The sequence below is a fragment of the Varroa jacobsoni genome, unplaced genomic scaffold (assembly GCF_002532875.2).
Source record: "Varroa jacobsoni isolate VJ856 unplaced genomic scaffold, vjacob_1.0 scaffold_678, whole genome shotgun sequence".
Taxonomy (NCBI): Eukaryota; Metazoa; Arthropoda; class Arachnida; order Mesostigmata; family Varroidae; genus Varroa; species Varroa jacobsoni.
The window spans coordinates 27,358-47,996 of record NW_019213580.1 but is presented as its reverse complement, the minus strand read 5'-3'; the positions used below and the strand labels follow the sequence as shown (position 1 = coordinate 47,996).

Sequence of the window (20,639 nt, the reverse complement as noted above, 5' to 3'; positions counted from 1 at the left end):
AGTCAGCCAGCCATAATTATGTTTCCGAGCTTCATATGATCAGCCATTGAATAGGAAAAGCAAAGAAACGAAAATAACCGTATTAGGTGCCGTAACAAACAGGACGCTATGATTATAACATACGTAACATGCGTCTTGATGACTTTCGATATCTGAAGCGTCTATCTTTCTTTCGCTTAATGTTACAAAGCAGCGCCTGTAGACAATTTTGAAAATGTTCTATCTTAAATTTCAACTTCTTCCGTTTGAAAAGTTGACGCTAACTTTAGTTACAGTCCGCCGTCGCCATCGCCGCTGCGGCGCCTATATCGATGGCAATCACTGCCACTACGATAGGGAATCATCATTGTAAGCATAAAAGTGCGTCGTTTTTTAATATTATCGTATTTATTCTCTATTCTTTAGCTCGGTTTGGCTCTTTTTTCACACGGTTATTCTCCCTACTTTTTTCTATTCGTCTTTATTTTCGCGTTCCTGACACATTGTACTTTTCGACCTATCGGTGCACCTTTCTTGCTGATGCTGTTGCTGTTGTTATTTCTGCCAGTTTGACTCTGATTCGTGCGTGAGCCTGCTCACGAACATCGACGGGCCTGCACTCAGGAGACTACAGTTCGTATGTGGTTTGTTAAGGCCAGAAGGAGAGAAACCAACCAGGAGTGCGAGCTGAGGATGAGGTAGCAGCAGCGATTCAAGAAAAGGTTTCACGACTCAGCCAGCGATGGTACCATTGACAGAATCGTTATGTAACTGCTACTTCCTCCCAGTTGCCTCTAGTCCTCCAGTGTTTGCGTCGTCGTCGTCGTCACGCCTGATCGTGTCGTCGGGGCAGAAGGATTCATTTAATTCAACATAGAAATGTACACGTCGCAGATGTTGGGGATCCGCTGCCACTTCGTGATGCACTACCATTACGAATAACGACGACCGTCCCCGCAAATCCAGATAGAATGTTGTATAAACCGTTACGCCATATAATGGATAATGTTTAATTCTGCCTGCTAGCGTTGGTTCGCCTGCCCAAATTGCCACTGCTACTACGACCGTGTCTTCTTGGCCGCTGCTGCTTAGACTGACGTGGTAGGATCGAGCAATAGCGCTATAGCAAGCGAATTGTGGTGGCAGTAACCGGCGTCGCGATTAAGAGACCACAACGAGAGGAACCAAAGCAACAATCAAGGTGCACTTGTTGGGAACGAGATATTATCAGGAAGAATTCCTCGTGCTAGTCAGTCATTGTTTTCCGTTGCTGGCTTCTACTATCTGGTGTACTGCATTGAACGAAAGTAAGCAACTGAAGATGACGAGGGAAGGGTGTAAGGGAGAAACATACAAACACAGGCAACTATAGTGACACACAAACGACGCAATGGATAGATACATGACGTGTACGGAGCAGAACAACATGAATTTAGCGTGAAATTGAACATCCCCCCCCCACACACACACCCCACCCCCAAAAAAACGCCGACGGTCGTTACCACGGACCGCCGCAGCCACAACGGCAGCTGCGGCTCTTTTGTGTCTTCGCGCGCTATTCTACAGGCCATGATGCACTAAAGGACAGTGAGCCGACGTTCATCATTATCGTCGATAGCGGCTGCTGTAGGGACATGGTGTCAATAGGGCTGGGTTGGGCGATGACATTTTGGTGGCGCACAGCTAGAGCGACCGGCGAATTGATGATGGAGTGATGGACAAAACGTATAATTGGTCGTTGAAGCAGCGAAATTGAAGACCACTCTAGCACTATTACTATCACACATTAGCTATCATCCCGCCTGGCTGTTGCTGTCAACATATGGCAATAGCAATAACAAGTGGCGAAGTCTGCAAGATTTAATCTGTAAAATCTGGTCTTCTAAAAGCATCGTCAATGATATTATTTATTATTACGGTTCATTTGTTATTGCGGTTGTCTGTTCGACAGTTTAGTCTAGATACGTTCTGGTAAGTAGCGTAGATGTTTTTACGGGAACTTCTTTGAACTTTAGTGAAGAAGTAGCTACTAGCCACACTTACTGATTCTTCAAAGTTAGCATGCATTGGTATGAGTATAAGCGGCGTACATTTAGAGAAACTTATCGTGCCTAATCAATATCGTAGTTTTTCTGCACAAATGTGTCACAATATAGACACAATAAAAAAAAATAATAAATCATGATAGCAATAGTGATACTGAGTAGGCATAAGGGTTAAATTGATATCTGGGTACTCATTGTTCAAACCGTACAATATTACAGATTTCAGAGAAGCAATAGTAGTGATCATTAACTAGCCTTAATTGAAGGTGAACGCCAGCCGTCCATTGTGATGACTGCTACCTTTTTACACGCATAGCACGTCACGCATAACAGAGGATCTAATAATCAATCAATGATTTTAGCATCTGTATTGATGAGCCCACATCTATAGCAGAGGCTTGACCAGTTAAGGCCTTTGCATATCAGTAGCCGTCCTTAGCTATAAAGGGTAAATTGCAACGGTCAAACTGTCGTGATTCGTCACATTTTTCACGAAGTCTTTTACTTTACATTAACCGTCTATTACAGATATTCAAGATATCCCAGAAGGTCTTCGGCATCTAAAAAATCTCCAATTGCTTGACCTAAGTCAAAACTGTTTGTATCGTACGCCGGACTTCATTGTCGAATTGAAGAACCTTACGGCGCTGTACCTGAACGATGCGGCTTTAGCCTCTCTTCCGGTCGCATTTGGCACGCTGACCTCATTAATCAATCTTGAACTTCGAGACAACCTCCTCAAGATGCTACCCGACTCATTCGGACAACTCCTGAGGCTCGAACGACTCGACCTGGGCGGCAACGAAATCGAAGAATTGGTACTTTTCCAATATCAAAGCCTCAATTAAAGTTCCGCTTTTTTAGCAAAAATTTGTTTCGCCACAACACATCGCTTACTTAGGTGACGCTGTGAAGCGACCATCACAGTAGACCTACGTCGAAAGCACGGCGTAGTAGTTTTTAACAATAAGCTCTATTCTACATGTTGCCCAGTGTAAAAATGATCGTGTTCGATATTCCATGACGATTTTCTGTTTGATATTTTTATTTCGCATGTTTTTCTACGTAACTATTTAAAAAGCGTAAGTGTTTTCTTCCTGAAAAGTGCGATTTCTTGTGCGTGCTTTTTTCTCAGTCGCCGGTGATTGGTCGCCTTGAATCATTGGAAGAGCTATGGCTCGACTGTAATTCTCTGACCAGGCTGCCGCCAGAGACGGGCAAACTGCTGCGACTTAAGTGCCTCGATGTGAGCGAGAACCGACTGGAGGTGCTACCTAATGAACTGTGCCACCTGAAGATGTTGTCTGACCTTTTGCTTTCGCAGAACGTACTCAAGAAGTTGCCCAAGGACATTGGCAAGCTTCGAAAACTCGTGAGTAACAGCCGACGATGAAGTAGAACTGAACATTGCAGGCTTATGTTTATTTGACATTTGTAAAATTTACATAGAAATACTATAACTACGACGCCTCTCATCGCACTTGTGATGAGAAGTAAAAACGTATCCAAACGAGGAACCTTTAGATAATTATAGGAAACAAATCGTGGAATCGATAAGCCATTGAATGCACCCGAGCTGTGAAAAGCAGGCTAAAAGGTACGACAGCAGCAAGTTGACGAGTAGAGCGTTAGGTTGATACCAGGCCTGACCCTGCAGACAAAACACCCACGATAAGCACGCCCCTTACCCCCCGTAAAACGACGATTAATAACAATGAGGCTTTATTACAGCCTCAAATCAATAAATCTGTTACTATAGATCAGTTATTACGGCTACATTTGCAATAAACCAGTCATATATTAGCGCTCGTAATGATGTAGTCTGCTGATTTGATATTAGCTGCATACATAGAACACGTTTAAGGTTTGTCATGTTAAACTGTCAAAGAAAAAACGATTTTTTAGGGGGCATTTACGCCTACACACAAATTCTAATTCGCATAGTTCCTATGTGAGACTAGGGCAATTGTATAATTGTAATGTGAACGACACTAACTATGAAGTACTTAGTATGCGTTGAGTAAGGATGTCGTAGGGGTTTTTTTTATTGAGCGATCATTTTCGAGTGGACATCGGGTCGGGTCAATATTGTGAAATATTGTTAAATGCCTAGTCGAGTTCTGATGGAGGTATCGCTAAACTCTGAATCGCGTAAAGGCGGTGGGAGGTGCCACATGTTTCTTGCACGCATGCATGGTTTGTACGCTGTTTATCTGGCCATTTATCTACACACGCCGTGTTCCTAGTGGAAAGAAGATGGATAGAAATATCAGTAAATGCAGTTCTGACTGTCCAGTTCCCTAAGCGTGATGTGTCGACCTATGACCTCGTGCTTCTTCTCTTTCTCATTTAGCGCCTATAACCACTTTTGATCAATACAAAGCGACAGCGTCTACGTTCCCTATTGTACAACTACCATCGTTATGGCGTACTCCTACAATCAAGGGCCACCAGCATCGTTGTACGCCATAGATTTGTCCATCTACGTATATAATCATTTAATTTTCGTACTTACTGATTCGCCTCGAACCAGCCTGTACGCGTGGTGTTTCGATAGATTTGGCGGATCCACGACGGTTTTTTGTATAACATACGTGGCACGCAGCAGGAACGCAGTTAGTTCAATAGCGTTTCATCAACGAAATTATTAACGACGTATACTATACAACAAAAAAAAAAGGGATGTGGCACGAATTTGGTACAATATTAGAAATATTACTCTATACATCTGCCGCGTCGTTTCGGCTAAACATTTACATGGTGGCAAATTAATCAAGGAGGAAATGGTATGGTATTTACGGCTTAATTTAATCGACCGGAACGGGATGATGACGGGTAGTGCACAAAATCGTCCCGTCCTATGCTACAAATTTAGCAGGACCAGATGTTGAAAAGTCCGTATGGCTTAAGAAATTGCGTTCCGTCTAAATGCAACTTGGTAAATCGGTAGTATTACTTCGTTGCATTATAGACGCGGTCTTCCACTTATCCACCTAAATAACAGATGATTTTAAATGCCTTAGAGTATCAAGTTAATATTACAGAAAGAAAAAAGATCGTAGACTACCTAATAACGACCAAAAGGAAAGAAGATCATTATTTCATTGAATACCTATCAATGGATTTCAGCAATGAAATGCAAAATGTAATTAAAAAATCATTCCTGAAACATAACTGCAATATAATTTGCCTGAGGCAATCTGTAGACTATAATATCAATAGTCAAACCATCGTTATCGGTTACTGAGAAATAGGCTATTATTTTCACTCTGTGGGGTTATTATTTTTGTTGGCGATAATGGGCTAGTTATTATACGAAGATGTGACATTTCCTCCTCGTTTCATATGGAAACTGTCCCTTTGGCTACCCTGTAGTCCGGGCACAAAGTTCCTGTGTACTCTGAAGCTCTAGTGACTGGGCGTTACAGAATACAGACGCTTATAAATACCAGGGCTCGCACAGAAATGAGCGGTTTTTTTTGAGTAGTCTCAAGCCGGAGTGCTTCCTGCTACAAAAGTCGAGAGGCCCTCGGCCCATATGTATTTCTCTGATTTTGTCCGTTGTTTTTTTGTTACTAGGACGATACTTCCTCTACGTGGACGTCCATATTTGAACATACGGTACCAGCCTGGCTACAGTCTTTGGCCATTACTAGAGATGACTAGTTACATGGGAGACCACTAGGCAGGCAACTCGTCCCTGTGACGGTGTAGAAGTAGCTTGTTTGCCTCCTAAATTTAGGTATTCTAGGTTTGAGATCGAGCGTAGGGGGTCCAGTGCGTACTAGGAAATAGTTGTCTAAACCGAATATTAACGGCAATACTGGACGTTAGATAAAGATTAGCAAGACTAAAAGCCGCTCTTTTTGTATGCATTAATTTCAGACAATATTAAAAGCGGACCAAAACCAGTTATCCCACTTGCCGGACTCACTGGGTCAGTGCGAGAATCTTCAGGAGCTGATCCTCACTGACAACGAGTTGATGCAAGTGCCTCCGGACATCGGTAACCTCAGCAGATTGACCAATCTTAATGTCGACCGAAATCTAGTGCAAAGACTGCCTCCAGATATTGGTATGCACTATTGCCGACAGTTTTTCTATCTCGCCAGTTATGTAAATAACATGGCCATTTGAATATGTCCTGTAGAAATCGTTAATGGACTTTTACGGACAGAGTGTCCTGCTTTACATCGCCTCTTCGTTGTACTCCATTCATTCCTCGGTTTTTGAAAGGCGTTTTTTGAATTAATGAAAAGCACCGAAAACGATGGTTTTCGGTGAATTGATTGTTTCAGTACTTCACTGGCTTCTCAACATGCGCAGCTCGTTCGCAACACATCTTCTCTACAATAGGCCTTGTTATCGACCCAGGTCGTGTGCTATTTTCCCATGCAGATATGGCATGGAATCATTGGCCCTATTGGTGGCGTCTGCTATAGCAAACAGGTTATGAGCTCCAACCGGTCGTGGAGTCCCGCGCATATGGACGGTGTAAACCGCTGTGATTATGATCAGCATGTACTGACTATGGCGGCTAAGATAAATAGCGGTTCGATTAATAACAGCAAAAATTTACCAGTACACTGACTCAATCATTGCGTATTAATAGTCTCAGGCCTGACTAGCGCTCGCCCTCTGTTGCAGGAAGTGTAAGAGAAATTCAGCGCAGAGTTAACACCTTTGGTAATATGGTACGATGCCTTACTCTCTGAATGCAAACATTACAGCGTATGGGTGGGTCAGTGAATGTAATGACGGCTCCACCCAAATGGAAAGAATCGATACGGACAGTGTGGGGCGCTCCGACCGGCGCTTGAGACACGTCGGATAATGCATTCTAAACTATTGTGAAGTACTTGCGCATTTGGTCAAATATTTAACCCATTAGTTGCTCGGAAGTATTTACGAGCTTATTTGTACGAGCACGCTGAAATAATAAATGATACTTCGAATGATATTTTGTGACGCGTGTGTGTTACGTGTAACCAGACGCACACCGTAAATGTCAAACCTCTGTAGCTCTTATGAACGTGACAAATGGCCGTCGATAAACGGTCGTACCTATAGCCAAACGTAACAGAAGTTCCTTCGAGTTAAATCCTACGAGGCGGAGGTAGCCGACAATCAAAAACAGATAACAGGAGGTCCATGGACGTATGGGTATTCCATTCGTAGAACTCCATGCTGAGTTGGTAATCAAATAAGATATAGACGACCTTGGATCTGACGGCTCCTCCGCGCTATCCGTGTCTCCCCATTGGATATCAATGACTGCCAACGACCCAGTTTAACTTGCGGCGCTTCTACTGTAGCCGTTCCTAGTAGCACTTGCTACGATGGCTGTTTCTAATAGCGACGATGTGAACGGGCAGCGGCCCAGTATCTGAGACCAACTGCCAACATCAGCGTCATTGTACGTACGACATTAGATGAGCTAGATACGATGAGGCGTCGACAATTACCCTCGTGGCCGTCATCGTTGTCGCTCCCATCGGGTTGCATATAGCCGCCGTGCATCTAGACCAGGTGAAGCTTATTCGGGCTTTTAGAATGAGTGGCGGTGTTATGATAGCCAGCACCGCTGCCATCAACGCCTTTAGCACGAACAGCAGCAGTGCTTTCCCCTTTATCCTTTCAGCTGGGATTGGGACCCTCACTTATGTCGGAAAGAATGAATTGAAATGGCGGAGAAAACAGAGCGGGCCAGAAAGACGTTTATGTAACGATTCTATTTTTAGTCACAACAACAGACGGCCGGTAGCAGATCTTCAATGGTAAAATAATGCTGGAGTTCAGCTAGCGGCGTTAGTGACTCCGACGGTGACGACTGTCTATGACTGACCTAGTGGTATGGCTACGAGCCACTGCTAGTGGGTTCGTCTTGGATTGGCCAGGCAAACATTCGTTCGTTCGTTCGACGGTTCGCTTACCTGGGTCACGCTAGCCATACCTAACCCAGTCGCTGTAAATGTGAACAGCAAGCACATAGGCCTAATGTTCATGGTACAATGCCTCAACCATTATCACGTATTCGAGTTACTCGAACAGATAGACACGTTTCATCGAGCTAATGAGAGCTATCTGTTGATTATCAGCTAACGGCTGAGAAGAATAAAAACAGGTGGCATATACAGGGTGTCGTTTCTAAAATAGTATAAACAGAGATTTTAACAAAATATTTTGTGTGCGTTAAAAACGTTCTTCCTAACAGTCATGCTCAATTGCAGAGTTTTGTGTATAATTAGAGCCGTAAATTGCACAGGTTCCTTTCAAATGGCTGCAATTCTACGAAAGTTTTCTTGATAAAGCGACTTTGTTGTGTTGAGACTTGTAAGGCTGACTTAATAGTGGTCCACACATAACCCAGCAGACTCATAGTAGCGGCCATATGGGCTTGTTTCAGGGAACGCTTCTAGTCCCGAGCAGCCAACGCGGCACTAGCCGGCCAGTAAAGACCAAGGTACCATTTTGGTGACAGCCTTTCTTCAGACATTAACGATCCACGATCGAGTGATAAATTGTAGAAGATGCTGATGAACTTCCTATCATTTTGCCTTTTCCAAAATAAGTATTAGCAGGAAATCGTTTTTAACCGCAACTCCTCTCTATCGTGAGCAAGTCAGTGATCGCTTCCGGGGTTATTTTCTCCTTGAGGATACACATTTTTCTTTTGTCAGAGTAGGATCGAACACGACTCGGCGCGTTTCTCTTGAAAGGACTAAGGAGCAAGAGATTACAATTGAATTTTAAGATTCCGTTAAGATTGGCCGTCCGACTGTTTTTATTGCAAAAGACACATTTGAGAGGTCTTTTTGAGCAATTCGTATAATATTAACCATACATCACACACATTTCTGTTGCTAACGCTATGACCGAAGCAGAAGAATCATTGGAAATGTGCTTTTGGATGGCGCCGACCAACGCCACTATGTTTTTTTCGTCTATCATGGACTTGTCTCTCTTTGGAGATCCTTTTCTGTAACAGTATGCTTACGAGTTATAGGAATATACACATGGCTGCAACATTACTAAATCGTGTAATAAAAATAATTTCGAAATAAGGATCTCAGTATTCAAGTAATTTCGAAAAAGCATTTCCTTTATTTGCTCTGCTTCAAGTTCCACCAATGACAGGTGTGATTAAATAGAAGAAAAGAATACCTGGATTTTTGATCAATTTTATAGGAAAACTGGAGAACCTCACGATGTTGTCCCTTCGTGAAAATCGACTCGCAGAGCTTCCGCTAGAAATCGGGAATCTTTCCTCACTGCACGTCATGGACGTTTCCGGTAGGTGGCTCCTTTTAGTAACCTACAAACAAGGAGGAGTGATCGGTGACATCCGCGTAATACGGAACATTCCTATTTTCGGATAGGTTTAGCTTACAATATGACACCTTAATCTTACTCCGTAGGATTTCTGTGATGTGTATCCGTGCGCCGTACCTAGAAAAATTGTAGTTAGCTAATTTGCTTTTTAGTTCGCAAAATTGAGGTTTTGCAAAGATTTGTTTTTAGGTACTAGTTTATGGACTTCGCTCATTAAGATTGTCGTTTGAGAAATGTCTGGCGCGCTCGCGAATAGGTACAATCGTCGTATTGTCACTGAATGATTCGTAAAATTAATATGGCTTATTTACTCGTTGTGCATTCATTGAACCCTTTTCCCTATGACGAAGAATCAGCTAAATATGTGCTCACATTCTATATTGTGTATTTTTATGATACGATTGATAGGCAACCGTTTAAAGAACCTGCCTATTTCATTGGCATCCCTTCGCCTGAAGGCTCTATGGCTAGCCGAGAATCAGAGCCAGCCGCTGCTCAAGTTCCAGCAGGATGTCGACGACGTTACCGGAGAGAAGGTTGGTTGACGGGGGGTTGGCGGTATCTTCATTTGTAACGCTATAACCGTAGATGAATATTGCTGTTATTATTAACTAGTAAAAAGCAAAATTTCAGGTAAACTGTCGCCGATGCATGTTTCACAAAAAAATGCGGTACAATTTATGCTTGTCAACGTTAATTCGTAATTAACAAATCCTTGGTTGGATGCTGTGGCAAATGGAGCTGTAGCCCTCCTGATACGAAATTATATGCCCTCTCGAAAACTGCTGTTTTTGTATTTGGTTACTGTTTAATATTATATGCCATGTTGTCTTTAAAAAGCCCTCATACGAGAGTTGTCTATTTATCAGCACGCTACAATTTTTTGTTTACTTAAAACTAAAAATTGCACCTTTTTTTTTTTTTTTTTTTTTTCGTTTTAAGAAGAAACTACCCTAACAATCTTTCTCTGTATTCACATTTTTAGGTGTTGACGTGTTTTTTGCTACCCCAACAGGACTACAGCGCGGATGAAGCATCATCCGAGCCGTCGGTGATTACAAATAATAACCTCAAGAGTCCTTCAGATGAACGGCAGAGGGAGAGCCAGGTCAAGTTCTTCGACCCTAATCAAGATCCAGCAGCTAAGGTTGGTTCAGGTAGAACCCGTCAAAATAATATAAATGCCGTTTTCGTCTATAGAATGTTCTCATTTGGCAGTGTTCAAAAAATCCCGCCGTCCTATAGAGTTAAGAAAAGTCAAGTAATCTGCGATAGAAATTTTCAAAATTATGTTCGTTAGCACATTCACCTTGTCTCCATTTATGCCACGACATATTTGATAGCTGCAAGACTACATATACACGCTGCTTGAAACAGGGAACTGTTACAGTTGTAAAAGACTCATCTGTTTAACTAAAGCTTACGCTTGGACATTGAAGAAGAGACTGATTCGGTGTCGTAGTTTAGAAGAGTATTCAAATTTTTAAGCGTACCTCGATACAAATGTGTGACTTGCATCTTATAATGGTCTTGCTACGAAGGTTTCCTGTGCTCTATTGACAACCTCCTGTACGTCACAGGAATTTTTCCCGTGCATAATAGCTCTCTGTCTGCTCACTCAGACCCGACGATACCAAGATACTTTATGCGAGAATGGCTGCATATTTCTCTAGCACCTCTCTATATCACTCTACGACCTTATGGGCCGCGTGACATCGGTAACGCTGGCCCATAAAGCTGTGTAACAGCGTCCCTAAAGGATTTAACAATATTGCATAATAGAAACGCCATGTAATACGTGCGATTTCTATTAAGGTAACGTAACTTACTCAATGCCACAGAATTGTGTGACTTTCTCAACATCCTGTAGTTCGATAAGGTATTATCCGATTCTTTTAGTTACACGCTCTTTTGCAGTGAAGCCCTAGATGCAGATCTATGAAGATTATACCGTAGCCGGATGTCACGTTACAGCTCCCACAGCTTCTAAATTCTGTACTTTGTTTTTCTCTTTAACACCTGAGTCAACTAAAAAAATAGAGTATCATTCTATTTGTTGTTTCGATTACTAGCTACGTTCGCTTTTAACAGTTGGGGTTTATAATGTGTCTTTTATCCGATGACCTTTATTGTATTCTATATTTTTGTGTTAGCGTCACATTATACTTCGCCGCAGAATTTAGTTATCAACGCATTGATTCTGATTACTCACTGAATATTTTATTTTTGGTTACCTAACTTATAGACGACACAATTTGTACGACACGACACCCCCCACCCAAGAGAGCTTCGCGCCCGTCACCAGAAGTACATCAGCCGAGTGCGCGAGGGTAACACAATGTCACTTGAAAGCAACGAGGACGACGATGCCGTCACGACGCCCGGAGGCGGCCACAATGCAGGAAACAACAAAGGCTACGCTGAGAATAATAGTGACAATGAAAGTTTCAAAGGTTCGTAGGCTTTCCGTTTTGCCTTGTCCTCGTGCAACAACGCCTTGAAGAACTAACATATACCATCATACCAGAGAATGTCACGTATGGCAATGAGTAACGCAATTTTTGTGCTTGCTGCAGACGCACAATCGACGTTCGAGCAACGGCAAGAACGCGAGGAGTCGAGCAATGATTCGGACGATGATCGGCCACAGGTACGCGCAGAGACAATATACGTATAAAACAGAAGGTGCCTGAGAGCAAAGCTAACGCGCTGCTGTTGTTGCAGGAGTAAGAAGCGACAGCCACACAAAATGGACTCTCTTAATAGCAACAGAATTTATTGATAAACAAGAAGTTCGTGCCCACAATCTGGGTCGCAAGCGCAAAACGTTCTTTTGTTACAAAACAATAATTAGAGGACTCTTGGGAAGGTTCATTACATTATTATTATTACATCATTATAATTAACTTTCATTAGTGAAAGTTAATTAGTAAAGATGCCTATGATTTGGCTGACGCTTTGAGAGGAGTTCCAAAAATGGAAATACACGAGTGGGTAGTTCATGAGTAATCTCGCATTTTCAGCATCACACGGTTATACTATGGTGGGAATAGAACTGATTTAGATCGTTTTTACCGTCGTCAACAGATGCAAGTGAGGATTCCTCATGCTGACACCCCTAAACGTCGCATTGGCGCTCTTCCATTTTTGGAACTTCGTGCCTTCTAGACTACGGCGCGACCAACTTCTAATTAGAAACATTTTTGCTGATTTGCGAACGTGTGAAACCTCTAACTGTATGCTACTATCCACGACCCGTGTGTTTCGGTCACTTTTCTCTTTACTTGCTCCTGGATCTTTCGCCTCGTATCAAACGCGCGCCTCTGTCATTATTGACAACGTCGACGCCATGTTTTCGGCTATACCATTCGGCTTTTTTTCGGCCAATTTGGCACCTGTCTATTTCGCACTTCGAATCGGAGTCGCATCTTGTGCAGGAGCGGCACGTTGGGTTCACAGGAGATATCGATTCGTCGCCAGAGAGACCGAGAGATAAACCGGAAAAAGAGGAAGAGGGCTGCGCCTTAAAGCTTCACCGGCGCGACACTCCGCATCATCTAAAAAACAAACGGATTACACATCAGCAGGGCGCTAAAGGAGCTGCAGTAAAGGAGGCTGACCTAATCGATAAGGTGGGTTTGCTTGCAATTGTGCTCGTATCGTTCCGATGGTTGGTCGCCTGAACGTTGCCAATTTGCACTGGGTAATGCCAATGCCTGCATCTCCGTCTTCGAATAAACTTGGTCCCAAGAAATTGACGGTAATTGATCGTGAACGCATGAAAGTGCATCTCTCCCTCACCGTTGGCCTGATCGCATCAGGGCCACCGTAGAAGGCCGTCGTTGATGGCCGATCAACGGACTGCCGAGCTCGTCTCTTCCCGCCAGCTAAACATGAATCGAACCAATGCTTGCACAGTAACCCGAGTCCCTCCCCATCACAGACTGTTTCTTCGTCACTGCAATAAACCAAGTGGCGATTCTATTTTTGCGTTTGCCTAAGAACTGGGAATTATGTTTTTTAATAGAAAGTAACGAACTGCTAACTTAACTAAACAAAAACAATGAGATTGAATTCTTTAGCTTATTATTAAGTTAAACTTAAAACTGATGAATCAACCCCAAGTAGAGTCTATGATACGCTGCAAATAAACCCCATACATTGGCCTGATTCGACTTCACTGTATGTATTACTAATTCATTTATTTCGAACCCTTTTTTTGTTGATAACAATTTGTGACTCGGCTTGCCACGCATTCCTAAATTTAATCGGCTGCCTATTTCAGAATTCTTTAGAACAAGCGCCTACGTTGCTGTTTCTTTTGGCGAACAAAGTGGTCTGATCTAGTTTCGAAACGGACTCCAGTTCCAATCGGTTACGTTATCATATCGGCTATATTGGATCTGAATACTAGTAAAGATATTGAACCCAAGCGTCCTGTCCGTCCACTGTTCTTTTGGGCGTCTCAAGCTGTTCTGGATACATAGCACCATCTGAATTTATATGGAAACTACTTATACTGTAAAAACTCGTCAAAGAAGACGAGCTTCAATTATGTGTAGCTAACGACCTATTAGGATCACTATAAACTGGGTAGGGCTGGCTTTAATTGGTGACGATTCCATATGAGAGAGAGAATATAGGGTCCACCTGTGATTCTATGCAAGCACAGATTGTTGGCGTATCCATTTGATGATGTTACTGGTTCGTCCGACGGCTCGCAGGTTGATATTTCAGGCGTTCCTACCGTTAATACTCTTTGACAACTATCGGTTCATCATCAGTCCGAATCAGATCAACAATCAGTATAATTAAAACTGATTTGATGAGTTATGTGAAGTGACTATAATTTTCAGTAAAAATGGTCGCTTAAACGGATGAAATTCGTTGGACCACACTTTGCTCATACACAGACCGTAGCTGATTCTGTTTTTATCAACAGTAGCATTAATAACAGTTACATGAAGCGAACGCGTCTGGACGATTCAATTTCGCGTTGCCGCAGACCCGGCGGCGGCAGATACCGGTCACTTTAGAAATGGATGTTTGTCCGTCGCGTCTGTCGTAGCTATCACAGTAAAGGTTGATGTTTATATTACAATGAAACCACAAACTAACATACGTACGTATAGCACTGTCAAAATATGCTAAATATATATATGCACGAAGTAATTCGGTTTCACCGAGCAGCGTCGAGGTACCCGTATCTTTCGTAGTGTGGACGGAAACACCGCCAGCCAGGCGAAAACATCTACTTTCCGTGACCGTAAGCTGTGCCTTCGCCTCGAAGGGAACACGGATAAACGGAGAGCCTTAGATAATGACGCGTATTTCGTGTCCGACCAATTAGAGTTAAACTAATAAATAATTACGGCTATTTCTACCGCCCCCGTCGCTGGCCGCGACTATAACCATTACGCGATCGCCACCATCACAGCATTATCACGACGGTAGCCGTAACGATACACGAATGGTGGCCTATTATTCAGTTCAGCAGCGGTGCGTTTTTTTTTTTTCTTTAACGACCAATTTCTGTTATGTTCTCAAGTAGGAAGAATGCCTATAGCCACATAGGTAGCGGTGCAGACCGCTATCTTCCTTCTGCTGTTTCAGTGAGTTTGTGGTAGTTTGTGTTGTTTGTCTAGGCATCTTGTCGCTATCAAATGATTTCGAAGTCATTTTGTACGTACGCAGAGGACGGACGGGTTCGGACGTACACTACAATCGTCGTACAACGCAAACATACTTACTATCGGTGTTAATTCTGGGGCTTTGGAGTAGTCGGTAGCTTAAGCCTTCACTATATTTGAAGCCGCTGAAGAGCAAGCGGTTGCTAGCTCCCACCCCGCCAGTGACATACGATAAATCAGCTTTAACAAACACAAACATCAAACAAGTTGATCCTTTGTTGTTTATTATTTACAGGTAGTGAATTCTATTGTATCAAAATAACAATCATTTGTCGAGCTCTGTTGCAGTCAGTGACGAACCCGCTGACGCTTCTAGTCGGTCCATCCTCGAAACCTCGTACCTGTAGGGTCAAAAAATGACACAAACAACCGCACTCCGTTCACTTTTGCTGCGGACCTTTTGCCAGTTTATTGTATGATCAGCATCATCGCCATTATTTACCAAGCTGAAAGCCTAATAACGATTATTGAAAGCAGATGCTTGCGATTAGCTCACGGTCTTTTTGCCTTCTAGAGAAATGACTAACTGCAGCAATATTGCATAGTTGCCACCTGGAGGTAACGGCTGCTGTCTTTTTACCAATTCTTGCCGAGCTTGGTGGCCTCGCCTATCTGACCCATAGTTTTAGTCTCTGTTTATATTGTGGCTTGCGGTGAGAAAGGCGACTTACAGCGGAGCAAACGGCTATCTGTCTATATCCTGTGCATGTAAATGCATAACTATCGTTGCAGCCTTACTCCCGTTGCGGTTGATCTTGTTCGTGGTACGTCTGTGAACCGAATGATGTGTGCGTCCTTCCAGGCTGCTCGGCGTCATGTTTGTTGCGCCTAGCACTTTCAGCGGCGGCGGCGGCGGCACGCCCTCTTTTTTGCTACGCTATGATTACAGAACGTATATAGCATAAGTTTTTCGAAGAACGTGCTCTCTTCTTGGACGTTGCACAAAGACGAATGACGTACTAATCAGTGACCACTTAGCTTAAATCATTTCTCCTTAACCGTTAACCGCACGCTACCGCCGCCGCCTAGCGCTAACATCGGGTGCTAGTTCGTAGCTTAGCTGTGTTTGTCCGTCTGTTTATAAAAGACCGGTAACCTATGGAAGTGCTGTAACGAGAGCGATCCCTGCATTACATCACACGCTCGCTCACACAGCGGTGAAACGTGTTGTCGTAAAAGCTGGCTAGAGTCGCTTGAATGCCGTGTGGTGCACTCGATACGAAGGTGTATCTCTGCAGTGAGCACATCGCTTGTAGACTACCGCTGGTCACCCTCTGGAGGGGTGTTCACATGGCCTACTACTTCAAAAAGACGGCTAGTTAGCCTATTGGTGTGGAGCGCGAATGCTTCCTGGGAGTACTGCTTTTCTTTTGCTGCGTTGGTGCTCCACCCTGTGTGATTTGTCCATATTACTTAAGTTCTGTTGTCACACCAGTAGCTGTTCATATTCTATGTGTACATATCTATCTGTGTGTGTGGGAGTATGTCCATCTCTGATTGTCACCATCACCCCTACGTACTTACTATTGCCAAAAACCTTCGCTGTACTATGTGTCACTAGCAGTACAGCTGTTGATGTTGTACGTATGAACTGGCACCGCGTGGATGTTTGCCGTCGTCGCTATCTCGGCTGTTGCTGTTTACTGATGCCGCAGCTATCGCTACCGTTGAAGCTCCAAGGCAGAATCGTTACGCCTTACCGTTTTCCTCGCCTTAGACCTTTGCAGTAGTTCACGGTCGACATCAGTCGGCACTAGTGTGCGCCAACATCAATATCAATAGCGGCGACCACCGAGCCGTCGAACGCGCCAGTGAACGATCAGCCCAGAGAGACAGCTCAGAATTACTGCCCAGTCAGTCGCCTGATCGAGACGAGGACGGCTGCTGCTAGCTAACCTTACTGGTCGCCTGCATGCCTTGCCGCGACAGCGTAGCTGATGGTGGTCTCCTACCAAACCACGAAGACGACGATACCAGCAGGAACAACGTTCCTATCGTATCGTATCGCTGTCATCGGCCACTTGCTGGAAACTGTTGGGTAACATGCCGCGCGGTGGCAGCAGCAGCAGCAACAACGTTCCTATCGTATCGTATCGCTGTCATCGGCCACTTGCTGGAAACTGTTGGGTAACATGCCGCGCGGTGGCAGCAGCAGCAGCAACGACGACGACAACAATCCTAGGAGCGACGGCGGCCGCCGATCTGCCACCGGCAACATTAGCAGCAGCATTCCAACAGATCTCGATTGGAATCGATGGCTTGCAACGCCATTAGTTCGGGTGGAAGTGCCTTCCTTGTACTACGACTGCTAGCAGCAGAAGCAACTACGAAGACTAGTAACAAAGAGGCTGAGAGCGATTCGCGTTTGTAGGGTGTTTTCATAGAACGGTTACGGATCCTTAGAAAACGAGCGGCAGAAACGATAAGTACACGAAGCAGCGTCGGGAGTAGGCGTTGCAGGAGTCATCGCTGTTGTCCTGAAAGTCGACGATGCGCTCCGGCTTCCGTGGCCGCAGCAGCGTCAGCATTAACAACAATTACAAGACTCTAGAAGAGTTGAATACAGACCGAGTGTTGCGCCAGCGATCATGCACTCGTGCGACCCAAGAAGGCGGCCTCTGTCGTTCAATCTCTCCTGCAGGGTATGCATGCACTTATGGAAAATGTACTGATTACTTGGAAGTAGGTGATACTTGATTTCGATGTAGGTGGTGCGACTAGCAACTGCGTTTGATTAGCGAGTCAACCGATTCCTAGTTCAACTCTTCGTAGATAGCTCTGCGTCTGCTCGAGCTGGCAACGCAGTTTTTTCATATGAACCCGTTTATTGTAGACAAGTACCCGCAGTCTTCCTTAGACATCGTATTTAGCCAGCAAAGAAACGAACGTATCTGCTATCTAACTGTGCTAGCTTCAATGTCTCACGAATGGGTGATCTGGTTGTCTTATGACATACAACGCCTCTCATCTATTGGGTTCACTACGTACTGCCGAAAAACGGAATTAAGAAGGTTCTTCCTACACAGAAGCAAGGTACTGTTGTCCCGTACCGGGTTGGAGTATCGAGAGCTGCGCCCTGAATCGGTGGCGATACTCGCGGATCAACCGCTTAGCTGCAGCTTGTCATAGTCATATTAGGCCATGACCCAGTCTAGTTGGCCGATGGATAGAAGGAAGACCTTGAAGTTTGGAGATAGGTGATCGGTCGTCGGGGCACGACTGTCTCTTCTATTTACCTCGACCCGTCTCATTTCGTCGTGAACTTCATTGTGGCATCATGCCGTTGTAATCGCTATCAGAAGCGTCGCTGACGAGAGCGCCTGCGGAGCCGCGACTGAGATCGCAGTGTCGACCGACGCCGCTAAGTGGCTAGGAACGCCATCATCAAATGGACGACGATCCTGTCGTAGACAGAGCTGTTTAAGTCACGGCAGACCAGCAGTCAACTTGTCGAGTCAAAACAGATAGTTAACGTCATTTACCTTGCCTGTTATGGCACCAGTAGCGCAGCCGAGTGGTACAGTGAGCCTACCAGAAGGAACGTAGCCAATTTACTAAAGTGCTGATTTACTCTTGATTCTCCAGAACGTCATTTATTCAGTGCACCGAACATTCCTGTAAGTAGTTGATGGTGTACTGACAAGCCGGCGATGAACAGGAGTTATTGGAGGATTAGAGTAGGATTGCGTGCTCGTGGCGTCCGGACGCATAATGCGGCGTGGAGGCGATGCGGGAAACTGATAGGCAAGAAGCTAGGCCGAGGAAGACATTGCTGTACATGCAACAGACGAAAATCGCAGAAGCGGTAATACATCTCAGACATAAATAACGTGCCCAGAAAGCTACTGACCTTGCATCTGTTCTACTATCTGTAGTTTTAGCTGTATATCAACGCGTCTGACCAGGACTGATTTTTAAATTCATCTAAAGGACTAGCACAATTGCACAACGTGTTCATCGTTTATCACCACGAACAATCACATTGTATTTATAATCCATAATATAGTAAATAGTAGCTAAATAGTAAGTACACATAACCGTTCGCGTCGATGCCTGGGGCCGATGACAACGATGCTGTTTGATGGTATATATAGCATCTTAAATGCTAATGTAGCAAGATTAGACGCTTGAACGATTTGTGTGACCACAAAAAGGCCAAGGATAAAAAAACAGACAGTATATTTTCAGTTTCCGTTATTGCTCTGAGTATTCGTTGTCTTTCTGATCTTGAACATCTACTCAGCGACAACAGAAGCGATAGGTATAACGACGAACACGTGATTGAATATGCCAATGGTAAACAGTCTGATGATGATACCTCTGATACATCGATGCATATGTAAATAAATGGATACCTGCTACCTGGTTACCAAGCGGATTTTCTGTCCAGCCACGCGCGTGCCTCTCAAGACCTTCAGTCTGTGAGAATCCAACAACAGATGAACTAGCCAATTGATGACCTGGCGTCTGTCTGTTTACTTATTGATTAATGTATCTATATCTTGGTCGGCCTGATGACTCACTGGCTTAACGCTGCTTCACGTCGGGCTCAGGCTAAACTTCGGCTGTGTCCTTTGATGTGGAAGAGGTCTGTTTCCCTAACGCTAACCACATTTCAGTCTTACACGTAAATGCTTTCATCATTGATTGCAGCCATCGTCCAATCAGGCCACACATCGAGGAAACACTTTGTCGAGCTATTGTTGTTATTATTATAGTTGTCGACGCGTGTGAAACGTTGGTGGCCTTTGCATTACTGGGTAATTTCATACTTATACATTTCGTTCCATCCGGCAGATTATGCAACGGCTTGTTTTGGAACGAACGTGCGCGGACGCTGCCACACGCTCACAGAAACGTAGACGCAGACTATAGCTACTGAAACAACGGCTACTATTACCTCCGTTGTGTGCTGTTCTATACTGCTTTTTGTTCTCCCCGTCCGTGAGCCTGTTAATGAAAAGGAGAAGAGCGTGCATTGATGGAACAAAGAAGAGGGCTCGGGGAGTGGGCCGTTCAAACAGGAGCTGAGGAGCCATCGTTACCGCTTAGGCTGTTATCGTCACCGTCGCCAATATAACAGCGCTTATTAGAACTGAACGCCTTTTAGCCCTAATACAATAGCGTAGAGTGGCGCAGTCGAATACTGGTGTCGACAGCGTCAACGCCAGCGCCGATGGATCGTCATCAACAGTAGTTCGCTCGTAGTGGGCGCAACAGTAACAGCAATAGGGATACTAGCGAATTTAATCGATAAGGGATCGTAAGTAAGAGTGATAAGCAGCTCGATGATCGATGCCATTCCCGACGCTGCTGCCTCTGTCAGTTGAGGTGCTTCTATCATCTATCGATCATCTGTTGTCATAGTTTAATACAATGCAGTGAAGAGCCGTGTATCGCAGATTCTAATGTACGATCTTAACTCGACTATTGTGGTCCATCGACAGCTAAAACGGAATTAGTTCTTCGAGTACTGTCGCTTAGCGGGCACGCTTGTTGTGCGGTTCGATTCAAAGCTAACGTCCGATGTTAGGCCATGCGTAGATCCAAGCACAGCTGTGCGGATACGCTAGTAGTGCGGTATGAGAGTCTT

At 44.3% G+C, this 20,639-nt stretch overlaps 1 protein-coding gene across 13 annotated transcripts in view; it reads left to right on the top strand.

Moving 5' to 3' along the window:
- The window catches only part of LOC111262601 (protein lap4), an 81,501-nt gene that overhangs the window by 36,177 nt on the left and 24,685 nt on the right, over nucleotides 1–20,639 (top strand). For 12 of the 13 annotated variants that reach the window (XM_086969223.1, XM_086969224.1, XM_022836964.2 and 9 more), the window contains 9 exons: nucleotides 2,553–2,842; nucleotides 3,160–3,396; nucleotides 5,910–6,099; nucleotides 9,213–9,317; nucleotides 9,765–9,892; nucleotides 10,342–10,503; nucleotides 11,602–11,809; nucleotides 11,933–12,006; nucleotides 12,794–12,988. In XM_086969223.1, coding sequence (XP_086825349.1) covers nucleotides 2,553–2,842; nucleotides 3,160–3,396; nucleotides 5,910–6,099; nucleotides 9,213–9,317; nucleotides 9,765–9,892; nucleotides 10,342–10,503; nucleotides 11,602–11,809; nucleotides 11,933–12,006; nucleotides 12,794–12,988 — 1,589 coding nt within the window. The remainder of the gene's footprint in view (nucleotides 1–2,552; nucleotides 2,843–3,159; nucleotides 3,397–5,909; nucleotides 6,100–9,212; nucleotides 9,318–9,764; nucleotides 9,893–10,341; nucleotides 10,504–11,601; nucleotides 11,810–11,932; nucleotides 12,007–12,793; nucleotides 12,989–20,639) is intronic. The other variant, XM_086969225.1, reaches the window with a different exon arrangement.